The sequence below is a fragment of the Hyla sarda genome, chromosome 4 (genome assembly GCF_029499605.1).
Source record: "Hyla sarda isolate aHylSar1 chromosome 4, aHylSar1.hap1, whole genome shotgun sequence".
In the NCBI taxonomy this organism is placed as follows: domain Eukaryota; kingdom Metazoa; phylum Chordata; class Amphibia; order Anura; family Hylidae; genus Hyla; species Hyla sarda.
Genome location: NC_079192.1, coordinates 48,696,282 through 48,716,246, shown reverse-complemented (window position 1 = coordinate 48,716,246; position 19,965 = coordinate 48,696,282). Strand labels below are relative to the sequence as shown.

The window sequence follows — 19,965 nt, the reverse complement described above, 5'->3', positions numbered from 1 at the left end:
AGATGATACAAGTACACTCTTCTCCATGATTGATTTTTACCATAATCGTAAAATTCAGCAAATATAAGAGATCTATTACTCAAGAAGTCTTGGGTAAATTTTTAGGTTTATTTGCCTTTGGCATAACAGTTAAAATTCAAAATTAGGCTTTTTATTTATTTATTATTATTATTTTCTATTTTTTTTTTTTTTTCCCCTCCTCTCACTTCTCTGTGTATTGAACACTAAATGGGAGTTAGGGTAGTAACGTGGAATATCCGGGGTCTTAAAGATAAGAGCAAAAGATGTGCCATTTTTGATAGCATCAAATGACATTTACCAGCTATTGTGTGCCTTGTAGAAACTCATTTGACCAAAGTGACAGTGCTGGTTAGGAAAAAATGGGCAACACAGGAATTCCATGCGTTTGGTTCTAGTTTCTCCGCAAGGGTCTCAGCTCTTGTCCATTCAGGCATTGACTTAGAGGTCCAGTGTAAAGAAATAGAAAGTAGTGGAAGGTATGTCTTTCTGGACTCGGTTATGGAAGGAAGATAGGTGGTCTTAGCTTTTGTATAAATTCCTCCCCCTTTCTCTAATCAGGTGTTGGCCGCTTTAGTAGCCTTTTTGAAGAATAGGGATAGACATGAGCTATATATTTGTGGGGATTTCAACTGTATATTGGATAGCTCCCTAGATAGACTGTCACAGAGGGAATTTGGCAGAAAGTGGTCGTCCCCTTTGGGGAAATTTATTGAGGAAGCTGGGTGGAGGGACGCATGGAGGGAATTGTATGGTGATAAGAAAATGTTCTCGTGTATAAGTAGCTCATATGATGCAGCTTCTCGCATCCATATGGTGCTATTCAATGATAAGGCCCTGGGGTATGTAGAAGGTCTAAAATATGAATCCAGAGGGATTTCAGATCATTGTAGTATGAATCTAAGAATATGTGGGAAAAAAGGGAGAAGTACAACTAGAATGCTCAAGATCAACCCTCATTGGCTAAGTATCCTGGATGATTGGGAAAAGTTAAAAGGGGAAATAGACGAATTTTGGGCAGTCAACAAGGGCACGGCAGAGGTAGGAATAGTATGGGATGCCCTGAAAGCATTTATTAGAGGTTTGCTATATAGGGAGATCTGTAGGAAGAAGAGTGGGTTTAGTTTAAAAGAAAAAGAGCTGGAAAAAGAAAATCGCTAGGGCAGAGGTTGAGCTGTCCAGGGATGCCTCTGTCGACAATTTAAAAAAGTTAGAAAAAAAAAACCAGGATCTTAAAGTATATTTAGAAGAAAAAGCCTTAAATCAGATTTTTTTTCAAAATCAAAAATTTTATTATGAAGGGGGGCGTCCAAATAAATTCCTGAGTCAACTCATAAGGAATCAGCAAAGGGGGAATTTTATAAAATCTATTAAGGATAAAGATGGACTTCTCAGGTCTACTGCAGAAGAAGTGGAAGCCAGAACTTTATGAGACAGAAGTGCAACATTCCAAGGAGGATATTGAAGAATTAAAAAAAAAATATTTTAATTACCGAGGCTGGGGGCCGCCCAGGGGGTGGAGTTGGATACTAAAATTCAGCTCCATGAGCTGGAGCAGGCCTTGAGATCTTTTTCTGGAAACACAGCTCCAGGGATGGATGGGCTCCCGTTTGAGATATATCGTAAACTGGGTAAGTCATTGTTAGGAAAACTCCAAGAGGTGTTAGATGAATCCTGCAGACAGGGGTCCCTTCCGCAGTCAATGCGGGATGCAATGATGGTATTAATCCCGAAAAAGGGTAAAGATCTAAGCGAGATGGGCTCATATAGACCCATCTCGCTTTTAAATACAGACACAAAAATGTTTGCGAAGGTATTAACGTTGCGCCTGAAGGGAGTGATTGGGAACCTGGTGGGGAGAGATCAGGTTGGATTTATGAAGAACAGAAATGGAATGGATAATATTAGGCGAGTTTTTTCGGCCATCCAGCTTGGGGAGACCGGGGGCCCTCTCCATCCTGTCACTAGACACTGAAAAAGCGTTCGACAGGGTGGAGTGGGCTTTCTTATGGAAAGCGTTGGAACAGTTTGGGTTGGGGCAGAGCTTTATAAATTATATTAAGGGCACCCCAGGACAAGAATAAAAATAAACAATACTATATCTAGCCAATTTAGCCTCCCCAGGGGCACAAGACAAGGGTGACCCCTGCCACCTTTATTATTTCTTTTATTTATTGAACCTCGGGCTGTTTTTCTCAAAAATAATTCCCGATACCAGGGTTTTGGCCCAGAAGGAGATGAAGGAAAAATTGCATTATATGCGGATGATTTATTACTGTTTGTCAGGAACCCGAAGATCCATTTAGTTGACATTATTCAGGACATTCAGGAATTTAGTTGTATCTCGGGACTCTCAATCAACTGGAGAAAATCTTCATTAATGATTGTGGAAGTCATAGGTGAAGAAAGGTTTAGTGAATTAAAAGTAATAAAATATCCAGAGACCATGGAATACCTGGGGATTAGCATTAGTAGCAATCCAAAGCACTATATCAAGTTAAATATGTTAGTAAAAATTAAAAAGAAAATTGATATCTGGTTAAAACTACCCTTGGGAATGTCCGATCGTATAGCATTGACAAAAATGGTGGTTCTGCCGCAATTTTTATACTATTTAACAGCATCCCCGGTAATTATAGGTGAAGTATGGTTCAGACAAATTGATAATTGATGGTTTGGTGAATACATTAATTTAGGGTAAGAAAAAGGTTAGGATTAGATTAGACACATTCACGCTGCCCAGAGATAGGGGGGGGGGGGGGTTAGGGGTTCCATACTTTAGACTGTATTACTGGGCGGCTCAGCTATCACAGCTCACGGGTGACCAAGGTCAGTTGATTCATGACCTCTTAAAATTTAAATACAAGGTGTATAGAAAGCACGTGTTTGAAGTATTGGAGAAAATTTGAAATTTAATAAGAAGGATACAATTGGTGCACAGGCAAATTGGGTGTGGAAGAAAGTTAAAGGTGTTTTAAACATTATAGGAAGTGTGAAATTTACTCCACTGTGGGAAAATAATAATTTGAATGAAATAATTAAAATTGAGCATTATGGTTTATGGTTAAGAAAGGGGATAGTATATGTTGAGCAAATGTTCAGTGAAGGAAAATAAAAAAAATTCGAAGATCTGCAGAGGGAGTTTGGCTTAGATGATAAATATAAATTTAGTTTCCTCCAACTAGAACATGCTGTAAAGTATACTAAGGATACAAGGGCTCTTGGGATCCAAAACCATCCCTTGATTGAATTGGTGGATGGTGGTAGGAAATTGGGGTTGTCTGCAATATATAAAATTATTCGATTAGGGAAACTAGAGGGGATGAAAGTTAAAAGTAAAGTAGAGTGGGCAAAAGAAGGAGTGCTGTCGGATGAGACCACTTGGAAGGGAATGATTGCGAGTGTGGTCCAGATGTTGGAAAATAGGTGTTAGTTTGGAGTGGAAACCAGGAGTTTTCCATTTTGGTCTAATCCCTAACCTACCTGTGGCCAAAAAAGTTGATCTTGAATGCATTGAGTACAGGGAGGTTGATTATAATGAGGAAATGGATTTCTAAACTAGAAACTAGAGTTGCAAAGGGTTAAAGGTTTTGAAAAGGTTAAAAGCAAAAAGTCAGAAAAAATGTTTGATATATGGAAGAAAAAGTGGGGACTATGGGACACGGTTAATTAGGATGATTCCGGAATTTCCAGAGGGAGGTGCAGAAAAAACAAGATATTTTCAAATGTATTTTATTTCCCCCCCCCCCCCCTGTCATTGTGGGTGGAGGGTGGGGTGGGTTATAATAGGACCAAATAAATGCATATATATTTGTAACTTGTTGCATTGTATTTGTAAGAACTTGTATTTTTTTTCTGTAAGCGTTGAATAAAAAATAATGTTAATAAAAAAAAATAATAATAATTAGGCTTTAGAATACTTTCAATTTTTTTTGTTCTTTCCCCTGGTATTATGTATAATGATGTTAATGTCAATTATTGACATGTTTCTTGTACAAGACTAACATATATATATATATATATATATATATATATATATATATAATATATATATATGTCTGTAATATATATTATGTTATTGAAAACTGAATACTAATTTTTTGAAGTGAATGGAGCCAACCTGGGGACAGATGTGGAGCTGTTTCTAAAAGATATTAGCTCTGTTTTGCTATTCCTGGATAACCCCTTTAATCCACCACTGATCACAATCAGCTCTTCAGAGCTAAATCCATAATTCTATTTGTTGACAAGCTTGTTATTTTGTCATAGTCTGTACAGTAACAAAAAGGCTCTCCTAGGGGTCTCAGGGCAACTATTAAATCAACACAGTTTTAGGGACTAGTCCCTAAGGACCGCCCTAAACTAAAGTCATTTATATAAATAATATTTAAATAAAACTTAGCTTTTATTGTTACTATGGTTAAAATATTGTTGTGTTCCTAGGTACCATTTGTGACAAAGTGTTTTAAAATTACAAGTATCAAGTCATGGTCAGTATTTATATTATGATCTCATCTGAGATTCACCATAGACAATGCTGTCAAGTGCAGATCATTTTATAGCGTATAACAATACTATTTCCCTATTTAGGGATAGCAGCACTTATAATTCCACATGAGGATGCTGCTCTAAAACTGTAACATCTCCTTCCCTAACGTTTCACTAGTTCCCTGGCTTTCTCAAAGGTACGAGGTCTGGCATGTTCTGGATTGCTCAACTATTTATAACCTTGCTGATTAGCCCGATATCGCATCACTTCCAATGCGATATGCGCCACGCATCACTTCTGATGCGCTATGTGCCACCAATCCTTACTTGCCACTTCATCAGTGTGCTCCGATATACTGACCACATGACTGTCATATGACTATCTTTGTCATGTGATCTGGCATCCGCTATGTGCGCTCTCCTGTTCACACATGCTCGTTCACCTAGTCTACACAGCGCAATTGTAAACACAACTGCGCATGTTTCTGGACTTAGACTATTTCTTGAGCGGTATTCAGTCTAGATTTCACTGAGAAGTTTCTTATGTATGTTTACTCATATTCCTTAATTGAATTACTCCATTACCGATGTTTAACTCTGTAAATTAATGTATTAGGGATATTAGACTGAGGCATTGAATTGGGCTAAATATTGCAAATATGCTGAAATTTCACTATGACTAATTCTCGTAATTATTAGATATCAGGATTGGCAGTGATCACCATGGTGTTCATACTAGATATATACTAAATTTGCCTCTATGATTATTACATCCCAATATTGTTGATAATTATCAACAATATATTGGTATGATAGTCCATGAGGTGTATATATGAGGGTAATCCCTGAAGGTATATATGCGAGGGTAATCCCTAAAATTTACATATGAGAGGGTAATCCTCAAAAAGATCAAATTTACATGAGAGGATAATCTACAAAAAGATTACCTATACAGATGTAAACTTGATCCATAAGAGTACATGCAGTTGTCATTCCATTATTGTCATCTCCATTGATTTGTTATGACATAATTTTTTATATTCGCATCTTTATTGTTCTTCTATTTTAATTTCTTTGTTTTTTAAAAAAAATTTATGTATTTTTGATCATACACAATCCATCTTTGTTTTAATTTATTAGATTTTTTTATTTTACAGCTCTGATCTTACACTGTCAACCTTCAACCCTTATCTAGGTAAGTATATATTCCTTATTAGATGCATTTATTGATGACTCGTATAGCTATCGGATGTTGTTTCTATGCAAAATTTGAGCAATACCACCTATACTTTTGTCTCCAATGGTACAGTTTATTATTTGCCTATGGTTTATTATTGACATAACTTATTTTAAGAATGGGGAATAAGAAAATCTCTTGTTCAAGCCTGTCGGGCTCAAGCTTGCCAAATGACAAATCCATTGGGCCTCCTCCTTCACTAATATTCTATCTATGTCTCCTTTACGTTCATTCAAAAACATCTTCCTCAGACCCCAAAACTTTATCCCATATTTTTTTGTGGGGTTTACTGTTCTCATATGTATAGCCAATGGTGTCTCTGCATTAGTTCGAATAGTACTCACATGTTTGCTTATCCATTTTCGGAACTCTTGTATTGTTTTTCCCATGTATAATTTAATACAAGGGCATTGGGCAATGTAAATGATGTTTTTGGTACCACAGTTAATGAAATCATTAATTTCACAACTTCTGCCATCTACTGGATTCTTGAAGTTTTTCTTTTTAGATACAAATTTACAATTCGTACAATGTCCACATGGGTATGTGCCTTGTGAGGGAGTCAGTAGCCATGTGATTGGTCTTATATCACTATTGTGCTGTTCTTTTTTATGGTGACTATGCACCAGCAGATCCTGTAGATTAGGACCCCTAAGGTATGTTATACTTGGTCTGGGGCCTACCTTCTCTCTTAGATACAAGTCAGATAGCAGAATATGCCAATGGGACTTCAAAATGTTGTGTATTTTCAGTGAATAGGCATTGTATGTTCCTATGCATCTAATGATGTTATTTGGTTGTTCATTCTGTCCCTTCTCACTTGTTCATTTCGCCCTGTTGAAAGCTTTCCTTATATATTGGTCCGGATAGCGGATTTGTCGGAACTTGTGAAACAAGTTCTCACTTTCCTCTAAGAAGTTCTCCTCTTCTGAACAATTCCTTTTTGCCCTCAAGTCTTGCCCTATAGGAATACTTCTCCGTAGGGATGCTGGGTGCCAGCCATCCCATTGTAATAAGCATTTTGTAGCTGTGGGCTTGCGGTACAGTTTAGTTTGTATTTTATTCTGGTTATCTACATAGATGGTAATATCCCAAAATTTCCGAAGGGAAATTCATACCTATCTCATTTTGATTCAATTTGATGACAAATTCTTCAAATAAAGTGAGTGGCCCGTCCCAAAAAATCAAAATATCATCAATGTACTTTCCCCAAAACAAAATGTGCTGCGTGAATAAACCAAAATCCTCACCAAAAACAACAGTGATCTCCCACCACCCTAAAAGAAGATTTGCATAGGTCGGTGCAGTGGAAGTCCCCATGGCGGTGCCCTTCGACTGATGGTTAAAGGGGTACTCCCGTGGAAAACTTTTATTTTTTAAATCAACAGGTGCCAGAAAGTTAAACAGATTTGTAAATTACTTCCATTAAAAAAATCAGAGGAAATGCTTTTCTTTTTGGATTTCTCTTCTGTCACGACCACAGTGCTCTCTGCTAACCTCTGCTGTCCATTTTAGGAACTGTCCAGAGCAGGAGAAAATCCCCATAGCAAACATATGCTGCTCTGGACAGTTCCTAAAATGGACAGCAGAGGTCAGCAGAGAGCACTGTGGTCATTAAATCAGAGAAATCCAAAAACAAAAGCAATTCCTCTGTAGTATACAGCCCCTAAAAAGTACTGGAAAGATTAAGATTTTTTATAGAAGTCATTTACAAATCTGTTTAACTTTCTGCCACCAGTTGATTTAAAAAAATAAAAGTTTTCCACGGGAGTACCCCATTAAAGGCACCGCCAAAGAGAAAATAGTTGTGTGTAAGTACAAAGGAAAGTAATTGAGTGACAAAGGAATTGTGCCTCATAAAGTGTCACAAGTGTCACACTAGTTACAAGAAAAATGTTGATTGCTGACAAACTGAAATTGTGCTGAATATTACTGTAAAGACTCTCAACATCAAGACATGTATTAGGGATATTAGACTGAGGTATTAAATTGGGCTAAATATGGCAAATATGCTGAAATTTCACTATGGCTAATTCTCATAATTATTAGATATCAGGATTGGTAGTGATCACCATGGTGTTCATATGGCAATAATTACCATGGTGTTCATACTAGAAATATATTTAATTTGCCTCTATGATTGTTACATCCCAATATTGTTGGTAATTACGAACAATACCTTGGTATGATGGTCCATGAGGTGTATATACGATCCCTGAAGGTATATATGCGAGGGTAAACCCTAAAATTTGCATATGAGAGGGTAATCCTATCAGTAAACGGATAAGCAAACAAGTACCATTCAAACTATTGCAGAGACACCATTGGCTATACATATGAGAACAGTACACCCCACAGATAAATATGGGATAAAGTTTTGGGGTCTGAGGAAGATGTTTTTGAATGAATGTAAAGGAGACAGATAGAATATTAGTGAAGGAGGAGGCCCAATGAATTTACCATTTGGCATGCCTGAGCCCGACAGGCTTGAATGAGGGATTTTTTTATTCCGCATTCTTAGAAAAAGTTATGTCAATAATAAACCATAGACAATTAATAAACTGTACCATTGGAAACAAAAGTAGAGGTGGTATTGCTCGAATCTAGAAACAACATCCAATAGCTATATGAGTAATCAATTAATGTATCTAATTATGAATATATACTTACCTAGATGAGGGTTAAAGGTTGACAGCGTAAGATCAGAGCTGTAAAATAAAAACATCAAATAAATTAAAACAAAGAAGGAATGTGTATGATAAAAAATATATACAAAATTCAAAAACAAAAAATATAAATAGAAGAACAATAAAGATGCAAATATACAAAATTATGTCATAACAAATCAATGGAGATGACAATAATGGAATGACAATCGCACATACTTTTATGGATCGAGTTTGCATGTGTATATATAATCTTTTTGAGGATTATCCTCTCATATGTAAATGTTAGGGATTACCCTTGCATATATACCGTATATACTCGAGTATAAGCCGAGTTTTTCAGCACGATTTTTCGTGCTGAAAACACCCCCCTCGGCTTATACTCGAGTGAACTCTCCACCCGCAGTGGTCTTCAACCTGCGGACCTCCAGAGGTTTCAAAACTACAACTCCCAGCAAGCCCGGGCAGCCATCGGCTGTCCGGGCTTGCTGAGAGTTGTAGTTTTGAAACCTCCGGAGGTCCACAGGTTGAAGACCACTGCGGCCTTCGACATCATCCAGCCCCCTCTCACCCCCCTTTAGTTCTGTACAGTACTCACCTCCGCTCGGCGCTGGTCCGGTGCTGCAGGACTGTCCGGAGAGGAGGTGGTCCGGTGGGATAGTGGTTCCGGGCTGCTATCTTCACCGGGGAGGCCTCTTCTAAGCGCTTCGGGCCCGGCCCCAGAATAGTCACGTTGCCTTGACAACGACGCAGAGGCACGTTCATTGCCAACGTACTTCTGCGTCATTGTCAAGGCAACGCCTCTATTCTGGGCCTGAAGCGCGGAGAAGAGGCGCCCACGGTGAAGATAGTAGCCCGGAACCACTATCCCACCGGACCACCTCCTCTCCGGACAGCCCTGCAGGACCGGACCAGCGCCGAGCGGAGGTGAGTACTGTACAGAACTAAAGGGGGGTGAGAGGGGGCTGGATGATGTCGAAGGCCGCAGTGGTCTTCAACCTGCGGACCTCCGGAGGTTTCAAAACTACAACTCCCAGCAAGCCTGGACAGCCGATGGCTGCCCGGGCTTGCTGGGAGTTGTAGTTTTGAAACCTCTGGAGGTCCGCAGGTTGAAGACCACTGAGGGCGGATGATGAGAAGAGGATGATGAAGGGGGGGGGTGTGGGATGATGAAAGGGGGGGGGGTGTGGGATGATGAAGGGGGGGTGTGGGATGATGAAGGGGAGTGTGTGGGATGATGACAAGAGGATGATGAAGGGGGGGATGATGACAAGGGGATGATGAAGGGGTGTGTGGGATGATTACAAGGGGATGATGAAGGGGGGATGTGTGGGATGATGACAAGGGGATGATCAAGGGGGGATGTGTGGGATGATGACAAGGGGATGATCAAGGGGGGATGTGTGGGATGATGACAAGGGGATGATGACAGGTGATGATGATGAGGGTCTGGATGATGACAGGCGGTGATGATGATGAGGATGTTAATGACAGGTCTGGATGATGACAGGGGGGGATGATGTATTTCCCACCCTAGGCTTATACTCGAGTCAATAACTTTTCCTGGGATTTTGGGTTGAAATTAGGGGTCTCGGCTTATACTCGGGTCGGCTTATACTCGAGTATATACGGTACCTTCAGGGATTACCCTCATATATACACCTCATGGACCATCATACCAAAGTATTGTTGGTAATTACCAACAATATTGGGATGTAACAATCATAGAGGCAAATTAGGTGATTACTGCCATGTGAACACCATGGTGATCACTGCTAATCCTGATATCTAATAATTATGAGAATTAGTCATAATGAAATTTCAGCATATTTGCCATATTTAGCCCAATTCAATCCTTAAGTCTAATATCCCTATTTCATTAATTTACAGAGCTAAACGTTGGTAATGGAGTAATTCAATTAAGGAATATGAGTATACATAGATAAGAAACTTCTCAGTGAAATCTAGACTGAATACCGCTCAAGAAATAGTCTAAGTCCAAAGACATGCACAGTGTTCCGGTAACTGCGTGTACAAGATAAAGTCCAGAAACATGCGCAGTTGTGTTTACAATTGCGCTATGTAGACTAAGTGAACGGGCATGCGCGAGCAGGAGAGCACATGTAGCAGATGCAAGATCACATGACAAAGATGGTCATATGACTTGTGGTCAGTATATTGGAGCGCACTGATGAAGTGGCAAGTAAGGATTGGTGGCGCATAGCGCATCGGAAGTGATGCCCGGCGCATAGCGCATTGGAAGTGATGCAATATCGGGCTAATCAGCAAGGTTATAAATAGTTGAGCAATACAGACCATGCCAAACCTTGTGCCTTAGAGAAAGCCAGGGAACTGGCAAAATGTTAAGGAGGGAGCTGTTACAGTGCAGCTATCCCTAAATAGGGAAATAGCAGTGTTATGCGCTATGTTTGGCGATTCTCAGATGAGATCATAATAGAAATATTGACCACATGAGTTGATGCTTGTAATTTTAAAACACTTTGTCACAAATGGTACCTAAGAACACAACAATATTTTAACCATAGTAACAATAAAAGCTAAGTTTTATTTAAACATTAAAGGTGTCTTTAGTTTAGGGCGGTCCTTAGGGACTAGTCCCTAAAACTGTGTTGATTTAATAGACTGTACAGTGCATGGAACAATAATGTTTATACCAGCTAATGTATCTACACATATAAAACTCAACGTATGTATGCATGTTTCAACATAACTTCAAAATGGCTGGATATATTTTGATAAAACTTTGTACACGTCTTACTTATATGTCATCTAAAAACATACTAGAGTAAAATCAACCCTAACCCACCCCTTTATGCGAGGGTGGGTTTTTTTCTCTAAAAAACCATGCAAGTCTATGGGATTTCTGGTATATCTCCTAATCACATTACTCTCAGGTGGCAGAGATTGCCCAGGACTTATTAACATCCTGCCGACTGTCTGGCACAGATCATATGGAACATTTGAAGGTTACATTGGATTATCACCTAGTAAAATTAGCCAGATTCTGTAAAACTTTGGCCACCAGGGTCAAAGCACGAGCAGCAACTGGATGAGGATGTTCAGGTGACAGATGAAATAGTCCAGGGGAAAGAATAGCCGGGCACAGGAAGCGCAGGAACAGGCAGGCACTGACCAATCGGGAACCCAATTCCGGCCTTCCTCGCATGACAACTTTTTCTTGCCAGCTAGAAAATACTACCAAGAGCTCTGAAGGAAAATGTCTGTAAATAACAAACAAAGGGCATATCATTAGAAAGATTATAGTATATAGATATTTATCAAAATACTTAAAGCATACCTGTCATAGTGCCAAAAAAGTGATATGTCACTCAGTAACTAATTCTGATTATGTACATATAATTTGCATGTGTCTAGGATCTGTATATCCCTAATAAATAGCATAGATATCTTGCTCACTTGCTTTGTCTTCTTGCCTTTTGGAGGGGACGTGTCCGTCTCTCTCCCTCACTTTGATGACTCATCTGCTCTGAGTCTGGCAGTAGCCTGGAAGTCTGCAAATCACTGCGCTCTGTAAACCTTTCCTCTCTGGTTTTATGCTGTACATGTTACACAGAGAGGAAGATTATGGGAGTTTGCCTGCAGTATTCCTAAGACATTATTGTGAGTTTATAACAGTATAAAATGTGTAAATATAAAAATAGATCTTTCTAAATTAGGCAAGGATTTTGCTGATAAAAGCACAGTAGTTTTTATGCATACATTTTCTATCTGTTCCTTGTAAAGCTGGATGCTAATCAACATAGCTGTCCCTATGTGTGTCATTCAGCTTTCACAGACTCCTGAATGTTTGATCAGCTTCTTTGTCATTCAGGAGTGAGAGAAAGCTTTGGCTGTTCAAGCATGCTGGGAGTTGTAGTTTTGCAACAGCTGGAGCTGCAGTGTTTGTAAAGCACTGTGTTAGAGCAATGTTGCCTTTAGCTGTTGCAAAACCACAACTCCCAGCATGCTCACACATCCTTTGTCTGTAGTTTTGCAAAAGCTGGAGGTACACACATGGAGAATACACAGCTCTAAAACAGAGTTTTACAAAGATTTTACCTCCAGCTGTTGCAAAACTACAACTTCCATTATGGGAGTTGTAGTCTGAGATCAGCTGAGGGCTGTAGTGGTACAATGGTGATCTCCTATACTGGATACCAACATGCTTCACGGCCGGTATTTAGTATGCTGCAAAATACACAGTACTCTGGCTGCATAAAGATAGATAACCCCTAGTGGTGGCTATTTTCATTTATTTTTTTTTTGTAAAATTAAATTTTCTTTACAAATCTTCTTTAAAAATTCATCTTATCAGTAGCACTTCATATTAAAAAAAAGTTTTTATAACAAATTAATTGTAAGGAGTCTGTATGAGTTAAGGTGTTTTATCTGGAGTCTGAAAATTTTTTTTTTAAAGGGAATGTATCCCCCTAGATTTTTTTTTACTGATTAAGGCCAGATACTGAACCTTCTTTTCTGATTCTTTTTTTCTAATTGGTTTCTATTTTTTTAAATGATGTAATATTTTTTGCATTGTTATAGGGGCTGCCATCATGCCTGAGCTGTTTTAGATATATCTATGTAGATATATCTGTACAGCAGGACATAGACATTGGACATAGAAAGCAATAGATAGGAGCTGTTCCATTCACATTAATTGGAAAAATTACTGAGAATTTTCTGTAAACTTTTCAAAGGTAATTCGACAGGGAGGGGGAGGCTGATCTGTGAGCGACAGCTATTCTGTGTACCTATTATCTATACTGGTGTCACCTTTCACTGTACTCTTGTCTGTTATTATAAAGTGGACACTGCTGGGAAGAACAGAAAGTCTCTGCTTAGTTTTAGGCCTAGCGGGCAGAATGAAAACTGAGGGATTTCAGGTTTATTTAACCTCTTAAGGACCCAGGGCGTATGGATACGCCCTCACACCCTGGGCCTTAAGGACCCAGGGCGTACTAGTACGCCCTGGCGTTTTCCGGTCTCTGCCGCGCGCCGGGCAGAGATCGGAACCGGATGCCTGCTGAAATACTTCAGCAGGAATCCAGGGCAAAGCTGAGGGGGGCCATGTAGGCCCCCCATGTCGGCGATCGCCGCAAATCGCAAGGGAAATCGCCCTTGCGATCTGCGGTGATACCGGGCTGATCGGGTCTCTGGGACTCGACCGCCCGGTAATTTCACATAATCCCGGCTGTCACAGACAGCCAGGACCATGCTGAAGTATAGGAGCGAGGTGGCAAGCCTGCCACCTCCTCCGATCCCCCTGCGATCTGTCGGTTAGTTAACCGACCAATCGCAGGGGGGGGGCGGTTACTTCCTCCCGTCCTGCCCGGCCCCTGAAAGTCCGGAGAGGACGGGAGGAAGACCGGGGGACGGGGGAGTGCTGGGGCCCGGCCCCGGTACTTACCTCGTCCCTGAAGACCCGGATCCCTGCGATGAAGAAGGCGGCGGCGGCGACAGGTGAGTAGATCTTCAGCCGCGGTCGGGCCCTTTACAGCAATGCACGTCGCCGTAAAGCGACATGCATTGCTGTATTGGGACCCTGTAAACTACAACTCCCAGCATGCCCAGACAGCACTTGGCGTCTGGGCATGCTGGGAGTTGCAGTTTTTCAACATCTGGAGGTCCACAGTTTGGAGACCACTGTGCCCTTCCAGATGTTGCAAAACTACACATCCTCAGCATGCCCTTACTGTCCAGGCATGCTGGGAGTTGTAGTTCTGTAACATCTGGCCCTTCAGATGTTGCAGAACTACAACTCCCAGCATGCCTGGACAGTTTTGGCATACTGGGAGTTGTAGTTTTGCAACATCTGGAAGGGCACAGATTGAGAACCACTGTATTAGTGGTCTGCAAACTGTAGTCCTCCAGATGTTGCAAAACTACAACTCCAAGCATGCTGGGAGTTGTAGTTCGGCAACATCTGGCTCTAAAGATGTTGCCGAACTACTACTCCCAGCATGTTTGAGAATGCTGAGAGTTGTGGTTTTGCAACAACTGGTGGCACACTGGTTGGGAAAAATTGTCTGTTTCCTAACTCAGTGTTTCCCAACCCGTGTTCCTCCAGCTGTTGCAAAACTATAACTACCAGCATGCACTGATAGACTGTGCATGCTGGGAGTTGTAGTTTTGCAACAGCTGGAGGTCCCCCCCTGTGAATGTACAGGGTACTTTCACATGGGCAGGGGGCTTACAGTGAGTATCAGGCTGCAAGTTTGCGATGCAGCAAATTTTGCGCGGCAGCTCAAACTCGCTGTAACCCCCCGCCCATGTGACTGTACCCTAAAAACACTACACTACACTACACTACCACAAAATAAAATAAAAAGTAAAAAACACTACATATACACATACCCCTACACAGCCCCCCTCCCAAATAAAAATGAAAAACGTCTGGTACGCTACTGTTTCCAAAATGGAGCCTCCAGCTGTTGCAAAACAACAACTCCCAGTATTGCTGGACAGCCGTTGACTGTCCAGGCATGCTGGGAGTTTTGCAACAGCTGGAGGCACCCTGTTTGGGAATCACTGGCGTAGAATACCCCTATGTCCACCCCTATGCAAATCCCTAATTTAGGCCTCAAATGCGCATGGCGCTCTCACTTTGGAGCCCTGTCGTATTTCAAGGCAACAGTTTAGGGCCACATATGGGGTATCGCCCTACTCGGGAGAAATTGCCTAACAAATTTTGGGGGGCTTTTTCTCCTTTCACCCCTTATGAAAATGTGTTGGGGTCTACACCAGCATGTTAGTGTAAAAAAATAAATTTTTTACACTAACATGCTGGTGTTGCCCTATACTTTTCATTTTGACAAGAGGTAAAAGGGAAAAAAGCCCCCAAAATTTGTAATGCAATTTCTCCCGACTACGGAGATACCCCATATGTGGGCGCAAAGTGCTCTGGGGGCGCACAACAAGGCCCAGAAGGGAGAGTGCGCCATGTACATTTGAGGTGATTTGCACAGGGGTGGCTGATTGTTACAGCGGTTTTGACAAACTCAAAAAAAACTAAACCCCACATGTGACCCCATTTCGGAAACTACACCCCTCACGGAATGTAATGAGGGGTCCAGTGAGAATTTACCCCCCACTGGTGTCTGACAGATCTTTGGAACAGTGGGCTGTGCAAATTAAAAATGTTGTACAGACCACTGTTCCAAAGATCTGACAGACACCAGTGGGGGTAAATGCTCACTGTACCCCTTGTTACGTTCCTCAAGGGGTCTAGTTTCCAAAATGGTATGCCATGTGGGGGTTATTTTGCTGTCCTGGCACCATAGGGGCTTCCTAAATGCGAAGTGCCCCCCGAGCAAAATTTGCTCTCAAAAAGCCAAATATGACTCCTTCTCTTCTGAGCATTGTAGTTCGCTCGTAGTGCACTTCAGGTCAACTTATGGGGTACCTCCATACTCAGAAGAGATGGGGTTTCAAATTTTGGGGGGTATTTTTTGCTATTAACCCTTGCAAAAATGTGAAATTTGGGGGGAAACACACATTTTAATGATTTTTTTTTTTTTTTTACGTATGCAAAAGTCGTGAAACCCATGTGGGGTATTAAGGCTCACTTTATTCCTTGTTACATTCCTCAAGGGGTATAGTTTCCAAAATGATATGCCATGTGGGTATTTTTTGCTGTCCTGGCACCATAGGGGCTTCCTATATGGGACATGCCCCCGAGCAAAATTTGCTCTCAAAAAGCCAAATATGACTCCTTCTCTTCTGAGCATTGTAGTTCGCTCGTAGTACACTTCAGGTCAACTTATGGGGTACCTCCATACTCAGAAGAGATGGGGTTACAAATTTTGAGGGGTATTTTCTGCTATTAACCCTTGCAAAAATGTGAAATTTGGGGGGAATCACACATTTTAGTGAAATTTTATTTTATTTTTTTACATATGCAAAAGTCGTGAAACAAATGTGGGGTATTAAGGCTCACTTTATTCATTGTTACGTTCCTCAAGGGGTCTTGTTTCCAAAATGGTATGGCATGTGTTTTTTTTTTGCTTTTCTGACATCATAGGGGCTTCCTAAATGCAACATGCCCCCCAAAAACCATTTCAGAAAAACGTACTCTCCAAAATCCCCTTGTCGCTCCTTTGATTCTGAGCCCTCTACTGCGCCCACCGAACACTTTACATAGACATATGAGGTATGTGCTTACTCGAGAGAAATTGGGCTACAAATATAAGTATACATTTTCTCCTTTTACCCCTCGTAAAAATTAAAAAATTGGGTCTACAAGAACATGCGAGTGTAAAAAATGAAGATTGTGAATTTTCTCCTTCACTTTCCTGCTATTCCTGTGAAACACCTAAAGGGTTAAAAGGCTGACCGAATATCATTTTGTATACTTTGGGGGGTGCAGTTTTTATAATGGGGTCATTTGTGGGGTATTTCTAAGATGAAGACCCTTCAAATCCACTTCAAACCTGAACTGGTCCCTGAAAAATAGTGAGTTTGGAAATTTTGTGAAAAATTGGAATATTGCTGCTGAACTTTGAAGCCCTCTGGTGTCTTCCAAAAGTAAAAACTTGTCAATTTTTTTTTTATAATATATTTTTATTAACCATTTTGCAAAACAAAATTATAATCATACAAAATTGACAATATAATAAACTGTTCTAAGAGTAGCAATAATAAAGAACCAAATAATCCCCTTCCTTCACCCCTTGACTCCCGTGGGAGTCCATTTGTCATCTAGATTCATTGATCCATCAGCTCCTAGCTGTCCGGAAGCTGTAGCGCTCCCAAAGTGCCCTTTAGGAGCTCCAAAATATACCACTCTGTGTGTCTGAAGGGTCTAACTATGTCAGCTATCCCCTGGGAATCAAAGTGTGTTACAATAAAGGACTTCCATTTAGAGAAGAACTTCTTTGTTCCTGAGTTGCGATGGCGTTCTGCATCTAAACGGTCCACCCCCATATAAACCTTCAATTGGGTTATCAATAAGCTTAAGTCTGGAATCAGCTGTTCCAACCACCTCAAAAAGAGACACCGCAAAGCCACCAGTAGCACTACATGAATGATATGCGGTATATATCTACCCTCCCCCCCCCCTCCCTCCAGTGGCCTAAATTGGTGAAAGAGCAGGGCCTGAGGTGTGAAAGGGAGAGTAACCCTCCACTTATCATGTATATAAGTACATACCATCCGCCAGTAGTCAGCCGTGTCCGGACAACTCCAAACTCCATGATATAGATTAGTCAAGGGTGTGGTACATTTAGGACAACTCGTGAGTCTATCAGGAAATGTGGGTGAGGGTAGGATATTAAATCCGTAAAGAGCTGCGTGAGATAATTTGTAATAAGTCTCCCTCCATCTCTCGTTGATGATGTGTTTGCGCACTAAACCCCAACCCGACAAAATTATATTGTGTATATTCGTGTCCCCTGTCCAGCGTTCCCATGTGGGGAACAGTTTCTGCGGGTCCAGTTTAATAAGTCTATTCCGAAAAGAGGAGTAGAGCGAAGAAATAGACGCCCTCCTCGGCTCCAGGCCAATAAGATGGTCAAGGGGGTGATCGACAGCTTCCCCTGATAGATCTCTCAACCTGGACGAGCAGAAGGAGTACAGTTGGTTGGCATAGAGTAAATGTGACTGGGGTAAACCAAAGGTCCTTAAGATATCCCCGGGTGAAAGTCAATGTGTATTGTTCTTGTCGATAAGGTGACCCGCCGTCAGTACCCCCCTAGATTCCCAAAGTCGTAACCAGTGAGAGGTGACACAGTGGGGCAGTTCGGGGTGGCCTCTAAAGGGCATGTGTTTAGAAAGGAGAAAGGCAAGGCGATACAGCTTGCGCACTTCCCTCCAAGCCACTAAAGTGTCTCGTAACAAGATAGAAGACTTGACCATAGGAGGCAACTTAGCATACGATGTGTGAAGTAACGCACTCAGAGACCAAGGTGCCGCCAATGCTCGTTCTACCAATATATTAGAGTAATAGGTTGTGCCATGCAGCCAGTCCCTTACATGCCGGAATAAGCACGCCAAATTGTATCCCCGCACATTCGGGAAGTTGACTCCTCCCTCCGCCTTGCTCAGCATGAGTTTTTGTAGGGCAATTAGTGGGCGTTTCCCCTGCCATAGAAAGCGGGTGAAATCAGCATTAAGTTGACGAATATCAACATGTCGCAAAAGTAGAGGCAGCGTTTGGAGAGGGTATAGGAGGCGAGGAAAGCTAATCATCTTGACCAGGTGACAACGTCCCAGAAAAGATAGCGGTACATTTTCCCAGCGTTTTAGTTCCAATGAAATCTTTTTAAGAATGGGGGCGTAATTTAATTTATAGAGGGTGTCTGACGTGCGCCCTATGCGGATCCCCAGATAGGTGATATGAGACATTGTTACTGTCACCCCCAAGTCTCCCGCAGAGAGTAAGTTTCTAGGAGTCCCAGTACCCAGAGGTAACAGCATGCTTTTGCTTGCATTTACCCTATAACCCGTGAAATTACCTACTTCCGTTAGAAATTCCAATATTTTAACTACATCTCGCACAGGATTATTGAGATAAAGTAGGACATCGTCCGCAAACATGGAAAGTCGTAATTCCCTGGAGCCTACCATGATCCCCTCAAATACATCACCCGATAAAAGTGCTCGAGCCAGGGGCTCGATAGCTAAGTCAAACAATAAGGGGGATAATGGGCAGCCCTGTCTCGTGCCCCTCAACAGCGGGATAGGGGGAGATAGGAAGCCTGGGGTTGATACCTTGGCAGTTAGACCATCGTAAAGGCCGGATAAAAAGGAGTTAAATTTCCCACTGATCCCGAATTTAGATAAGACCAGTCCCAGCGGACATTGTCGAAAGCCTTCTCGGTATCAAGCGTCAACAGTGAAGGCTGGGTGTCCGGCTGCGACTGACCCCGGATCCCATCCATCACCGCCAGCACCTTACGTATATTACCGCAGATCTGGATTTTACAAATCCAACCTGGTGATCCCCCACTAAATGAGGCAAAAACCGAGCCAATCTATCTGCTAATATCTTAGAGAGTATTTTCACATCCTGATTGATGAGGGAAATGGGACGGTAGGAGCCAGGGTCCAGGGGGTCTTTCCCCGACTTGGGTAATACCTTGATGTATGCCAATTTGGCAGTCGGGGAAACACTTCCCGTACTATAAATGTTGTTGTAGTAAGCCGTCAGGGTGGGGGATAGTTTGTCCTTTAATGCCTTATAAAATTCTCCCGGGTAACCATCAGGTCCCGGGGCCTTGCCCCCAGATAGGGAGCCTATTGCCTGACGTACTTCCTCCTCCGATATTTCAGCGTCCAGTTCCTGACGCTGTTCGTCCGACAGAGACGGCAAAGTCAGTGAATTAAGAAATCGTTCGCCCTCTCCATAGGAGTCTCGGGGTGCCGCATATAAATCGGTATAATAAGAACACAAGATATGGTTCAGCTCACGTGGGCCATGTTTAGTCTGACCCTGTGGGTCACGTAATGCCAGGATATGGGATGGGGCTAGCGTCACTTTAGCTAACCTAGCTAACAGCCGTCCCGATTTGTTACCATATTTAAAAAAATCTGTTTCTA

General features: G+C 41.6%; 1 protein-coding gene across 5 annotated transcripts in view; it reads right to left on the bottom strand.

The window, feature by feature from the left end:
• Positions 1-19,965, bottom strand: part of RASAL3 (RAS protein activator like 3) — an 80,879-nt gene that overhangs the window by 24,261 nt on the left and 36,653 nt on the right. For all 5 annotated transcript variants that reach the window (XM_056570831.1, XM_056570830.1, XM_056570832.1 and 2 more), the window contains one exon: positions 11,415-11,651. In XM_056570831.1, the coding sequence (XP_056426806.1) occupies positions 11,415-11,651 (237 nt within the window). The remainder of the gene's footprint in view (positions 1-11,414; positions 11,652-19,965) is intronic.